This window comes from Pelodiscus sinensis, chromosome 25 (assembly GCF_049634645.1).
Source record: "Pelodiscus sinensis isolate JC-2024 chromosome 25, ASM4963464v1, whole genome shotgun sequence".
Lineage (NCBI taxonomy): Eukaryota > Metazoa > Chordata > Testudines > Trionychidae > Pelodiscus > Pelodiscus sinensis.
The window spans coordinates 13,594,259-13,607,683 of record NC_134735.1 but is presented as its reverse complement, the minus strand read 5'-3'; the positions used below and the strand labels follow the sequence as shown (position 1 = coordinate 13,607,683).

General features: G+C 50.5%; 1 protein-coding gene across 1 annotated transcript; it reads left to right on the top strand.

Annotated features, from left to right (window-relative positions):
* The first annotated feature begins 214 nt into the window (after positions 1-214).
* Positions 215-2,348, top strand: ID3 (inhibitor of DNA binding 3). Its single transcript, XM_006111965.3, has 3 exons — positions 215-699; positions 858-931; positions 1,589-2,348. The coding sequence occupies exons 1-2, from the start codon at positions 379-381 to the stop codon at positions 912-914; spliced, it is 378 nt and encodes a 125-aa protein (XP_006112027.1). The 5' UTR covers positions 215-378; the 3' UTR covers positions 915-931; positions 1,589-2,348.
* Positions 2,349-13,425: the final 11,077 nt, after the last annotated feature.

Sequence of the window (13,425 nt, the reverse complement as noted above, 5' to 3'; positions counted from 1 at the left end):
AAGGGGGAGAAAGGGGGAAGGTTTGTTTGATAGCTAGGCCCGCCCCATTTGTAATCAGAGCTTCCTCATTCCTTTCATGTCCTCTGCTCTTTGGTGTCAGCCAAAGCCAATGGAAACCTGCTTTGCCATTTAACCAGCTTGTAAATGCTCAATCCCACATTTGCACCGACTGTCACCAGAGGGAGAAGGAGGGGGCGTGGAAAGCGGCGCGGCTCGTTTGCATAGAAAGGGGCGGGGCTCCTGCAGGCTTATAAAAGGCCAGAGGGGCCGAGTCGCTAGCAGCGCGTCGCACGGAGCAGTCGGGGGTGGCAGCGCGAGGCAGCTGGGGGAGGGGGATTTGCGCTCCCGAGACGCCGGCATCCCCAGCCCAGCCTGACCATGAAAGCCATCAGCCCGGTGCGGTCCGTCAGGAGCTGCTACGAAGCGGTGTGCTGCCTGTCGGACCAGAGCCTGGCCATCGCCCGGGGCAGCCACAACAAGAGCCCGGCTCTGGAGGAGCCCATGAGCCTGCTGTACGATATGAACGATTGCTACTCCAAGCTGCGCGAGCTGGTGCCGGGCATCCCGCAGGGCAGCAAGCTGAGCCAGGTGGAAATCCTGCAGCACGTCATCGACTACATCTTCGACCTGCAGATCGTGCTGGAGGAGCAGGCGAAGGGCCAGGACTCGTCCTCCGACACCTCCCTCCTCTCCCGCAAGGTAAGAGCGGGGCGCCCCTGGGGAAAGGGCTCCGGGAGGGCGCCTCTCCCCAGCCGGCTAGAGCCCTGTGCTCGCAGCCTGGCCTGCTGTTGGCTCCCTCCTCCCGCCCCGCCGGGAAAAACCATCCCTTAAAACGCCGCTTCTCTCTCTTTCTGCAGGCCGCTGAATTCGCCTCCGAACTGTGCTCGAAAGACGAGAGGCGCTTGTGCCATTAATGTCTCCTCCCCACCAGGTAAGACTCGAACACGCGCGTCCCAGCCCAGCTCCCCTTGTCACCGGGAACGTGCCCTGAGCGGCTTCTGCCCCAGCCGTGGCCGGGTGGGTTTTTTTAATTATTTTTCCGCTCCCCTTCATTGCAAACCGGGACAGCAGTCGTAGTGAGTGGCCTGATGTGCAGCGCGCTCCAAAGCTATTGTCACTCCTGCCCGCGTCGCAGCCTCTTTGCATCTCCTGCAAATGGAGGCATGATTGTTTCAATGTCATTCTTTTCAGCGCCAACTCTGCAGCTGGTTTAGACAGTCCTGTTGGAATTAGGAGAATCAAGAGGCTTTTTTTAAACCAAAAAAGAGAAGAAAATGTTTTCAGGCAGGAAGCGCCCCCCCCCCCCCCCCATGCCTCCCTCGCTTTTAATCTGTAATTTTAGACCCATCTGTGGAGAGTTAGAAACAGAAGGGCTTGTCTCTTTTTCCCCCCCCCCCCCCTTTGGTGCCAATTAGCAAACATCCAGCATGAGTGTTGGTTCCTGATTCCTTATCAGCTGGAGGTAAATAGAAGTTTCCTCTCTGGCGCCAGGATGTCTGCAGAATGCAGACCTGCCTCTGATCTGCTCTGAAACTGACATGTCTCTTTCTCTCTCATCCCCCACCCCCTCCCCTCCACTCCTATTCAGACTGCAGGTGTGGGATCACAACACTTGGTTTTCTCCAAGGAAGAAAAGAGCAGAGAGACCTTGACTTGAAAAGGATCAGACTTTAACCCCATGCATTCCAATAATGGAGGGACCTCAGCCTTTATCTTCAAGATATTGTGTCTGGAGCATATGGCACAAGGCATTGGATGCTTGGTTGGTTTTTTAGTAACTGTTTCCACTTCCCACTCTGCTTCTCTTGCCTGAAAATAAAACTCAACAGGCCAGGAAAGAAGACTTGATTCCGCCCCTCCATCCCCCAACTAAGTGGATCTGATTGAACATTTGAATTTAACCGCCTCATTGCACAACAGCAAGAAAAACTGGGGACTTCAGACTTATCTGCACTGCTGTAAGATCTGTGTTAGTAAAATCCCGTGTGTTAGGCTGGTTCCCCAGTCATTATATAGATCTCTTTAAAAATGTGGCTGGCTATAAATGAGACCACAACATGCTTTTAAAACAGACTTGCAGAGATGCAGTTGTATGTATATTTTGGATTATAGTGTGACTTTTTTTTTTAAATCAAAGGGGGCTGGGTAGGGGGTAATGCGAACAAGAACTTCAAAACAGCTGTTCTGGGGCTGTTGCCTCATGTTTATTGTTGAACTCTATAATAGAGTATAATGTTTGTACCTTTTTGCAGGAAGGTGGATTTCTGCAATCATGCATTGTACTTGCTTTATAAACTTTTTATAAAAGTTAAAAGTTTTTACATAATAAAATTAAGTTTGTTTTTTAATAGTTCTTCCTTCCCTTTCCTCAAAATTCTGACACTTGCATTGGTGGCTAGTTCCCTGAAACTTGAAACTAGCTTTGGGGAGCAAAATAACTTTACAAAAAGCAAATTGCAATACAGAGTCTTCATGGCCATATTGTGTTCTGCCCATTTCACAATGCCTGGGAGAGGAATAATGCAAGAGTTAATGACTTGAATCAAGTTGAACTTGCAGTTCAAAAATATATTCGGGGTGGGGAACCTCAGTCCTGGATTGCCTAGAGCCAGCCCCAAAAGCTTCGCATGGGGGAAGTCTGTGATGGCATTCCAGCCACCCATCTGCAGGGTTGGACCACACCATTTATGTCTTTCATGCATGGGGGGGGGGAGCGTTTCTCTTCAGAAGCTTCTGATTTGTGAGGTCTCTGACTTTTTTTTTTTTTTTCTTCCTCCTGTGGGTCAGTGGCCCTGACCCAAAAGGTTCCAACCCTTAAATGTTCTTAATGGTACTATTTTCCTGTGTCTCCTAGAATCAACCCTGTTACTTTAGCCTTTCTCTTGCAGAACAGGGTTGAGTGAGCACCATGTCAAAGTCTCCGGTCATCTGAAGAAGTGGGTTATGCCCACAAAAGCTCATGATACTATCCACATATTTTTGTTAGTCTTTAAAGCACTTCTTTTCTGAGTTAATGGTAACAAATATTTCCTACTGTTTTCATTTTGGTGGTGTGATGTGGCTAATTCTTTTTCTCCCCTCTGGTGCTAGTATAATGGCTAATGGTATCCACAATGTCACAGAAAAGGACTTGTAGGACCCCCAAGATATGTTGCTTGTCAGTCATGGCAAAGGTGTGCAAAAGATAACTGCTGGACATGCCTTAAACTTGTCTGACCTAATGTGCCAGCCTGGTTCTGGATTTGGGTCTGAAGTGCTAACAAGGGCTTGGTGAAACTATATAAAAGCGTAAAGATGATGGGTAGTACTGTCAGTTTCTGGCAAAAGTCCTATGTCGGGTTTGGCCTACAGCTCACCCTGTTAACCTACAGCATGCTTCAGGGCTTTCTCTGCCTCCTTTTCCTTGGCAACAGTTGGTGAATTGACACACAGGCAGCCGGGCATACAAATAGACCTGAGCGCAGCCACAAGATGCATGGTATAGGAAGCCAGTTCCATTAATGGAACCCTCCTCTGGTAGTGGTTTGTTTGTCATGGTGATTAGCAGGCTACAGCCTGGTGGTTGGGGTATGATCTCCCAGCTGCTGCCAAGACAAGGAACCAGGATGAATCTGATCCAGTAGGGGTGTAGTATCTCTCAAACAAGGTGTTAACAAGGCAGTCCATTCCCATGCCACTGGGACTATCTGCTGCTACATTATTTCCTGCTGTAGGTGGTTTTTGCTTTTGCTAGGGATGTAGATAGGGTCATTCTTCCACATGTACCATCTCAAGGGGGGAAAATTCTAGCATGCTGAAGTATAGGTGCTATAAGTCTTCTCTAGGCAGAAGAGTCACTACATGGGAGGAGGGGTGGTAAATGTGCTGCTTGCTGGTGCTCTGGACCCTGTCTTCTCCAGTTTTTATTGAAGACACAGTGGGCTTGTGGTAGATTGGCCCTAGCCCTTTCAAGTCAGCAGGATACAAGGTTAATTCTGTGTTGGATGTTCCTGGATCATCATCAAGCTGTTTCCAACTAAAACTGAATCCGACACCTCATGCTCCTGCAGTCTTCCAAGGATCTTAGCCCTGGGACAAGGTCAGTAATATCGTGTCCAAGTTACAGAGATGACTTATCCAAGAGCATGGAGCAAGTGCCAGAGCTGGCTAAAGGACCCAGCAGCTCTTAGGTACCTAACAGACTTGCCTGTAGCTGTGAATAGAACCCAGGGGTTCAGACTTCAAATCTTACCTGTTCTCAACCCTAGACCCCTTTCCCCAGTTATGACTAGACCCCAGCAGCCTGCTCTTGCATATCCTGCTCTAATGAGTGGGCAGCATTTCCTTCTTTTACAAAACTACTCCGTGACAGCATGCTCTCTTGTGCTCTACACAGGAGGTGCTAGTTCCCCAGCAAACTTTGGCAGTTTTCTGTTAGCCTTGAGCAGAAGTGACTTAGCGAAGCTCACCTTGCAAATCAACATAGGTAGGGTGCCCAATAGCACATGCCAACTGTGCAGTCACTTGAATGCATCCACAGCTGTGCTGTAACTGGATCTCTGATTCAAAGGTGAGTGATGGGCCTGTCAGTGCGTGAACACGCTGCTTGATTGGAGTGCTGATCACCAAAGGCCTATGTGGTTGCATAGTTCCACCCTGTCCTTGATCTACCAGCCAAAGTTCCTCTATAGTCTTATGTTCATGCTGCTGTGAGCAGGGATGTAAAATCCCCATTCAATTAGTTAACTGGTTAAACATTAAGTTTAAATGGGGCTTGGTGGGTCTGCCTGCGTGGTTAACATCCTTAGCTGTGAGAATGAATCCTCTAGTTGCCCTCTATTCCTGATGGGAGAGTTCTGTTTACTGCTGTTCCTTGCTTCCTGAGGTCAGTGTAGCGCAGTGGCCGTGGTGACCTTAGCTAGTGGGGTGGAGGTTTTGGGTTGAGAATGCAGCCAGGAAGCAGCACAGGTTGGAGAAGACAGTATGGCTCAGAGGGGAAGGGCTGAGGTGGCCTGCGGGTTGTGTGTGCATGTAGGCTGTGAAATCTTTTGCCTTTCAATCAATAGTTGAAGCACAGCCTAGCCTGGAATTGTTTGGTGTATGTGAAATGAATGTGCGATCCCTCCCAGTTCCCTGTTGGTGTGTACAGGAGTTAGCACCACAAAGCCCGACAGGTGGCTGGAGTCTCTGCTTGTTGCTGTAATATGAATAGTAGTTGTGTTGGATCAAGGGGGAAGGAATTCCTATGGTTCCTCACCAAAAATGCCCTGCTGTCAGTCATCCCTCCTACCCCACAATTAACCCAGGTCAAGGGTTACCAGCTTGCCTGCCTGCCTCAGAAGCTGTGCAATCAAACCTAGCAGGAGCTGGTTGGTCTCAGAAAAGACCAAACCATTCAGGGCATCGTAAATGGAGAGCTTACTTTCCCCTTCCTGACCACAGCCCATGTGCATGTATGGACTTACTTCCTCAGGCCTGGTGTAATTCCACTGAAGTCAGGGTGATGCAGTAGGTAGGGGATTAATTTTGGATGCTATCTTTGACTTTGCCACTAATCTGCTGGCCTTGTCCCTTCCCACCTCAGTCTGCCCATCTATAATATGGGTACAATTATACTTCCCTCCCTACAGAAAGCATATTGCAATCCTCTGAGGAAAAGAGGATGAGTTTAGCATCATGACTGGAAACACAAGATCTGTTTTCTAGGAGATGCTGTTTAAGTTGACCCTTTCCATCACTTCACAGTCTAGGAAAGAGACTGAACTTGAAACCAGGAGCATTCAATGAAGGAAAACGCTCTGTGTGCATGTGTGTGTGTGTGCATGCACACATAAAAATACGGTCTTGCAGAAATCTGGGGAAAGCGTAAATGCAAGCCCTCAAGGTCACTGGTGAAGGGGCTCCTTCATGAGCCATTAAGAACATAAGAACGACCGTACTGGGTCAGACCAAAGGTCCATCCAGCCCAGTACCTTGTCGGCCGACAGTGGCCAATGCCAGGTATCCCAGAGGGAGTGAATCAAACAGGTAACGATCAAGCGATCTCTCTCCTGCCATCCATCTCCACCCTCTCTCCTGCCATCCATCTCCACCCTCTGACAAACAGAGGCTAGGAACACCGTTCCTTAACCATGCTGGCTAATAGCCATTTATGGACTTAACCTCCATGAATTTATCTATTTCTCTTTTAAACTCTATTATAGTCCTAGCCTTCACAACCTCCTCAGGCAAGGAGTTCCACAGATTGACAATGCGCTGTGTGAAGAAGAACTTCCTTGTATTTGTTTTAAACCTGCTGCCCATTAGTTTCATGTGGTGGCCCCTAGTTCTTATATTATGGGAACAAGTAAATAACTTTTCCTTATTCACTTTCTCCACACCGCTCATAATTTTATAGACCTCTATCATACCTCCCCTTAGTCTCCTCTTTTCTAAGCTGAAAAGTCCCAGTCGCTTTAATCTCTCCTCACATGGGATCTGTTCCAAACCCCTAATCATTTTAGTTGCCCTTCTCTGAACCTTTTCTAATACCAGTATATATCTTTTTTTGAGATGAGGAGACCACTCAGTATTTCAGAAGTGGGCATACTATGGATTTATATAAGGGCAATAAGATATTCGCTGTCTTATTCTCTATCCCTTTTTTAATGATTCCTAACATCCTGTTTGCTTTTTTGACTGCCACTGCACACTGCGTGGATGTCTTCAGAGAACTATCCACGATGACGCCAAGATCTCTTTCCTGATTCGTTGTAGCTAAATTAGCCCCCATCATATTATATGTATAGTTGGAGATATTTTTTCCAATATGCATTACTTTACATTTATCCACATTGTCACTTTAGTCTCCAGTGGGCTGCATGGATTTCCCGCAGTCATACCAGAGGCCGAGTGAGATGAGCTCCAGGGTAAAAAATTAGAACTAGCTCTGTCACTTAGGGCTGTGAAAACTTGAACCCCCCGTCTGCTGCAGTTAGGTTGAGCTAATCCCCAGTGAAGAAGCGGCGAGGTGAACAGCAGAATTCTTCCCTTGATCTGCCTGCTGTCCCTCAGAAAGGTGGAATAATTTCAATAGCAAACCCTTGACTGTGAACGTAGGGTCCGCCTATGCTATGGTGCTGCAGTGACGCGCTCTAAGACTGCAGCGACTGGATCCATCCAAGAAGCCGGAGCTCTGCATCTGCTGACGTGTTTCCTTTCTGCTCACGCCTGAGTCTCCATTCCTGATCCATCCAGTTTCAGGGCTGGTTCTTGCTACAAAGTTAGGTTGGCTTAACTGCATTGCTATGAACAACTGCCCCTCCCCACACCGGCCGATGTAGTTAAACCCTCCAATGCCCCAGAACTCTATCTTGACCTACTTACTGCCTCTCAGAGGTGCATTTACTACAGCAACGGGAACCCCTGCTGTCACTGTAATACAGGTCTGCGCGGATGCAGTGGCTGTACCATTCCTAGGGTAGATGTTCTCTCGGGGCATGGCATGACTGGCCCCTGTTGCCAGCTCAGCCCATTACTCTGATGTGTACAACATGTGCTCTGCCTTGGCCAGGCTGCGAAACCCTTCCCGTGTCTTCAAGCCCCAGGAGTGCTCAGATGAGGGACTCCTCACTACTGTGCTTAGGAGGGTCACAGCCAGGGCTGGAATACCCACTAGGCAGACTAAGCATGTGCTTAGGGCATCAGCAAAGCAGGGGCACGAAAACAATAAAATAAAAGAGATTTTACGGTATAGTATTGTTTTTATTTTGAATTACATATGGGGGTCACCATAATCTTTTCAATGCTTAGGAACTCGAAAGGTCTTAATCCGGCCCTTGTCATGGCGGTCTCTTTAAAACACGCAATCACGGCGCCTGGATGAACGTAACGCCCTCCTGTTCAAAGGGCACGCCAGGTCACTTCCCCCACCCCAGGCTGGATCACAGCCGCTGCAACACCTCCAAGCTGCAACCAGAAGTGAAGAAACATCCAATGGAAACTGCCAGGGAAGACTTTTAGTAGGGCCTAATATAACCCTCTCAGTGCTTGAATGTGCAAAAGTCTCTGCAGATACTTAATAAAGAATAAACCCTAATATAAATAAATACATCTCAAGCATCTGAGCAGTGAGCTCACCGTACCAGCGTTCCCAGGGTTCTCTGGCCATGGGAGGAGATGCGCTTGCATCACTATGCTATGACACATCTCACCCTGCACCTCCACTTCTCAGCCTCTTTATGGCTTTCCCTCCCACGCCTTGCTTGCTATTGGCCCTAGTCACGTGGGGAAGACGGGTGGGTGGGGCTGGAAGCGGTGAGACACTGTTCTCTGGGCCTGTGCCTGTCACAATAGATGCATTCAAAAAAGCCATTCTGGGCAGCTGCTCAGTGACTGTGTGGGTGGGAGAGCAAGGCTCCTGGTTCTAGTCCCTGTTCTGCCCCCAGCTTGTGACTGTGTAGGTCAAATCTGGTCACTTGATTAGGCCACTAATTGAGCAGCCAGGTTCCTGCACAGCACCTGCAGCTCCCATTGGCTTCTGTGGGGAAAAAGGAGGGCTCTTGCCTGATATTGGGGTCAAATTTGTAGTCAGGGGTCTGACTTCAAGCTGTAGATTTTCTGCCATTACCTCTCTGTACTGCAGGTTTCCCCTCATGTGTAAATCAGGGCCCTTCATGCTGACTGGGTGGGGGTTAATTCCATGGTTGTAAAGCCCATGGCAGGCACTAATACTAATGGAAAGCACTGAGCCCACAGAAAACACCCTTGTCATCATTCTGGGCAAAGTTATGGGCCCAAACTGCCCCAGTGCCTTTAGAAGGAGGTTATGGTCAAGCAAACAGCCTCTTTGTAGCGAGTTGCCCGCCCCGTGTGTCTTGAGTTGACAGCTCAGTTCCTAGGAACACCTCAGTAAATAGAGCGAGGAGACGTGTGCTGCGTCTGACAAAGTGGCTTTTACCCATGGAAGTTTATGCAAATTTGACACTATCAAATTTAGACATAAACAAAGACTGTGAATGTCCAGCCAACTACAGAAGCAGTTTCTCCTCTCTTGGTGCTCATACCTCCACATCAGCTGCTAGAAGTGGGCCTCATCTTCCCTGACTGAAGACCTCGTTATCTCCAGCCTAACTCTTGATTGGCACTCTTTTCTTATGCCTATATATTTATACCTGCCTCTGGAATTTCCACTACATGCATCTGACAAAGTGGGTCCTTGCCCAGGAAAGCTCATGCTCCAATAAATCTGTTAGTCTATACGGTGCCACAGGACTTATCGTTGATTACTCAATAGCACGGTTACTGCTTTTTTAAAAGCACCGGAGAGTGGCTGGGATGGGGTTAGGGAAGGCAGGGAGGACAGGATAGGGGAAGAGGCTGGAATTTGAGTTTCTCTGTCAACTTGTTCCCTCATGTGCAGAGCCATATTATGCACATAGGGTATGTCTACACTTGCCCCCAGTTCGAACTAGGGATGCAAATGTAGGCGACCGAAATTGCTAACGAAGCAGGGATTTAAATATCCCGCGCTTCATTAGCATGATCTTGCTGGCACGTTACTCTGCTCAATAGCTGATTCGAACCAGGAAGTGCGCTCCTGGACTTTTTTGTACTCATTTTTTGAGGAGTAACATTGGTTCGAACTACCGCGTCCAGGAGCGCACTTCCTCGTTCGAATCAGCTGTTGAGCAGAGTAACGCGCCGGCAAGATCATGCTAACGAAGCGCGGGATATTTAAATTCCCGCTTCATTAGCAAGTTCGGTCGGCTAAATTTGCATCCCTAGCTCGAACTGGGAGCAAGTGTAGACGTACCCTTAGGCAGGAGGAGGAGGAGCTACGTGCGATGGGGCCCAGTCCCACTGGCAGACAAAGGGCCCATGGTGAGAAGGAATGGTTGTGTCTATCACCAGTTTAGCGTGTGTCATGGGCAAGGTGGAAGCTGCTGCACTAACCCAGCTGCGTGCCTCTCTGAACTGTTGTGTGCGTATCTGGCCCAAATGCCAAGACCGCCTCCACTTTATTCTGTTGGGTATCTTTGCTCAAGTGATCCCAAGTGTTACCCCGTCGCCTTCAAAGGAGTTACAGGAGGGTTTTCCCTTGCTGTTTGGAGGGACAGGCAAGGGCATGAGTCCAACCTGTGCCCTATGGCATTAATCAGGGTTGTTATGCTAGGGCCTAAGAGCCCACCGAGATCAGGGGCCCATGGTCCTTGGTGCTGTACAAACACAGCAGGAAACAGTCCCTGTCCTCTAGTGGTGACTGGCTGAAAAGCTAGTGTAGCTCCATGTGGGCTGTTATTTACTGCTATCTGTAAACGTATGGTGCAGAGAACAGAGAAAACAGCCGTCTCTTCTGGACAAGCTGGTGATTTGAAGGGGCCTGGAGTTTTGGACACTGGACGCCTGATATCTTAAAGGGGGGGCTGATTGTGTGCCAAGGGCCCACCCTCTGAAAATCCTCTGGAGTGTATCAGATGGAACGCTGAGGCCTCCCAACCCCTTCCAAAACCACCGGTCCCTTCGGAGCATCCCTGTGACAGGCAGTAAACCCTTAAAAGAACAACAATCTCGGGAGATCTGCACCTGCAGAGCCCCGGGCTGAATTTGCCCCGCAGCTGACGGCGCAGCGAGCTCCTTGCTTGCTCAGGTTCCTTGGCCCCAGGTTTCTGAGAGCCGAGCAGCAGGGCAAGTTGTGCTGAGAAAAACCTGCGCTCGGCGTCCCCTGCCCCCAATACCTTGAGTAGAGCTCATCCCTGCCTGGGTGATCAGTGTGAGCAGCACACAGGTGGAGAAGGGCCTATAAGGAACCAGCTCTCCTAGGTGGGGTAGGGCAGGCTCTGGCACATGGGTCAGGAGGGGTCCCTGTGGGGTCGGCAGCTCTCTGGACTGTGCGTGCTCCTCTTCCCCGCTATTAGCAGGATGGCCCAGCTAACAGCTCCGCTCCCCGAAAGCGCCAGGGAGTCCAGCGCCGGGTCTTGAGGGACCAGGTTCGAGGAGAGGGCCAAGCAGAGCAAAGCAGGAGACGGGGGCGGAGAGCCCTTCTGAAGCTTGGATGCTCGGGCGTTGCAGGAGCCACAGAACAGACTTTGCTCCAGGAGCTTGGACCCGGCTTTTAGCCCCTGGCTTGTTCTGTAGCTTCTCGTCTCCCAGGCAGGGAGCACTTTGGACTGGCCAAGGGTGTGAGAGATGTAGGGTTAATTTACAAGCTGCCTGGGAAGCAGCCTCCTGCTGCACCTAAAGGAACAACAGCCTTGTGGGTAAGGCTCAGCTCCCTGCTCAGCCCCAGAGGCTCTCTGGAGCCTGCTCTAGGCCTCGGTTCTCCAGCTGCAAAACTGGGAACCCGCCCCTTCTCCCTTGCCTGTCGAGGCTGGCCAGGGGCGGCTCTCACCGCATGTTTGCACCGTGACCAGCACAAGGGGGCCTGGTCCCTGTCAAACTCCTGGGGGCAACACGTTGCAATTAACAATAGTCCCTTGAACACAGTGATCACGGTCAAAACGGCGTCTCCCCTCGTTCTCAGTCTCACCTGGCGCTGCGTGGGCCAGACCCAGGGAGCCCCTGTCAGCGGGAGTTTGTCTGTCCGGATTCTGGTACGGGCTCTTCTCAGATCTGGTGGTATGGCTGTCAGTGGAGCTTCCCTGGGGTGGGCATGAACCGGTGTTGCTGGTCCACGGTGGTGTTATTAGCAGCTTCTCTCTGGAGCTCATGGAACGGCTCAGAATTGTAGGAGTGACTTTCGGTGGGGAGGGAATTATTGCAAAAGACTGAGTGGAGCAAACTAAAATTCCTATTCAATCCAGAGAGGTCCAGCAGTGTCAAGGTCCCGTCTGCATTCCATGTGCACCCGTATCTCACATTAAAGGCGGTGGGAGTTTCGGGGGCAGAAGGGATATGGAACCTGGCTAGTTGTTGGATGGCCACCGAATTCTAGTAGCTCAAGCTTCCTCTTAGCAGTGGCCAGACAGAGCCAGTCAGAGCTGTGAAGGAACAAGCGGTAAGGTTTCTCAGTTCTCTCCGCCCCCCCGCGCCCCCAATCGACTCCTGTCACTGTGGCCTTGGCTTCTGGGGTGTGTCTGCCATAAATACAAAGGATCCCCACGGATTCCCATGGGCACCCACAAGCCCCAAAGAGCTGGTCTGTGCGTGGAAACTGACCAGCACAGCAATTGCGGGGTAAACGATTCCACAGCAGGTATTTTGGAGGAGCTTCACGTGTAGACACGCTGTTCTGGATTAGTTCCTCCACGTGGGAAAGCTGAACTGAGGCCTCCAACTGAGAACGTCTGCACAGAGGCTAAATCCGGTTTAATTAATTCAACTTAAAGTCATGCAAAGTCTAGGTCAGAGCTACTGAACTTTGGAAGCCCTGGGGGGCCACAATGATACTCACAGCACATGCCAAAGACTTCAACTTAAGTGTGGTTGCATATAAATGCAAATGTATGCAAATTACTTCTTTCACACTGATGGGCATGAATACAAAGACGAAGCCTTACGCCGCAGCGCCGGACCCAAACCCGGTCAGCATCCCTCAAGGTTCTGCCGACGAGGCTAAGCAGCCAGCACCTCCCACAATGCCCCGGCGCTCCGGGTACCTCTTCCCTGGGGGCTAGAAATGCCAACACTCTGCATCTGTGTGTTCCAGCCAGCCCGTCCGCTTGCGTCTTTCAATGCTCACCCCACCTGGGAGACGCCTCGCCGTTGTGGGGCGTGTTCCCAGTGGAGGCCACATTCAAAGGATCCCACCTGTGGGCTGCGTGTTGAGTAAACCCAAACTGCGCCGCGGGGCACAAACAAATGGGCCACGGGCCGCCCTGGTCTAGGTTGAGTTACCTGTGCAGACAAGCCCTAAGGAAATGGGGGTGAGGAATGTACAGTCTCTGACATCCTCTCAGCCCACCAAAGGAGAAGCAGACTCATGACCAGGCCCCAAGAAGAAGAAGCAACAATCTTTTGGGGGCAATAACCGATCCCACACCTCTTGTAAACAATGCCGGGTGTGGCGCGGCAGACAGTTAAGTGGGTGATTGATGGCTACCAGGGCAGGAGTGGGGGGGGGGAGCGGAACACTCCCTTCCAACCACCTGCTGAATGCGGCACTAGACATTTGCCAGTCAGGGCAGAAAAAATTTTTGGTGACACCTCTCAGTGGCCAAGAAAAGACCCACAGAAGCACTGGCCAGTCAGCAACGCTGGTCTCCAGGGTGATTTCCTTGCCATTGGCCACCTGGCTGCAAAGGCAAATTCCAGGCACTCAAGGAAAAGGGGAGCAAGGCATTAACTACCCAGGAGGGGCAGGTGGAAAGGGTAGGTCAGCATTAGAATGGGCACACCGTGGGCAGGTGGCTGCTCCAGCCCGGCCAGGCCCACTGCACCGCGAGCCTGCATCCGCGTGGGGCTGGGAGTCAGCAGCCGGCAGCCCCACGGTTAACGTGTAACCGATAGAATGTGTATCTGTCACATCGT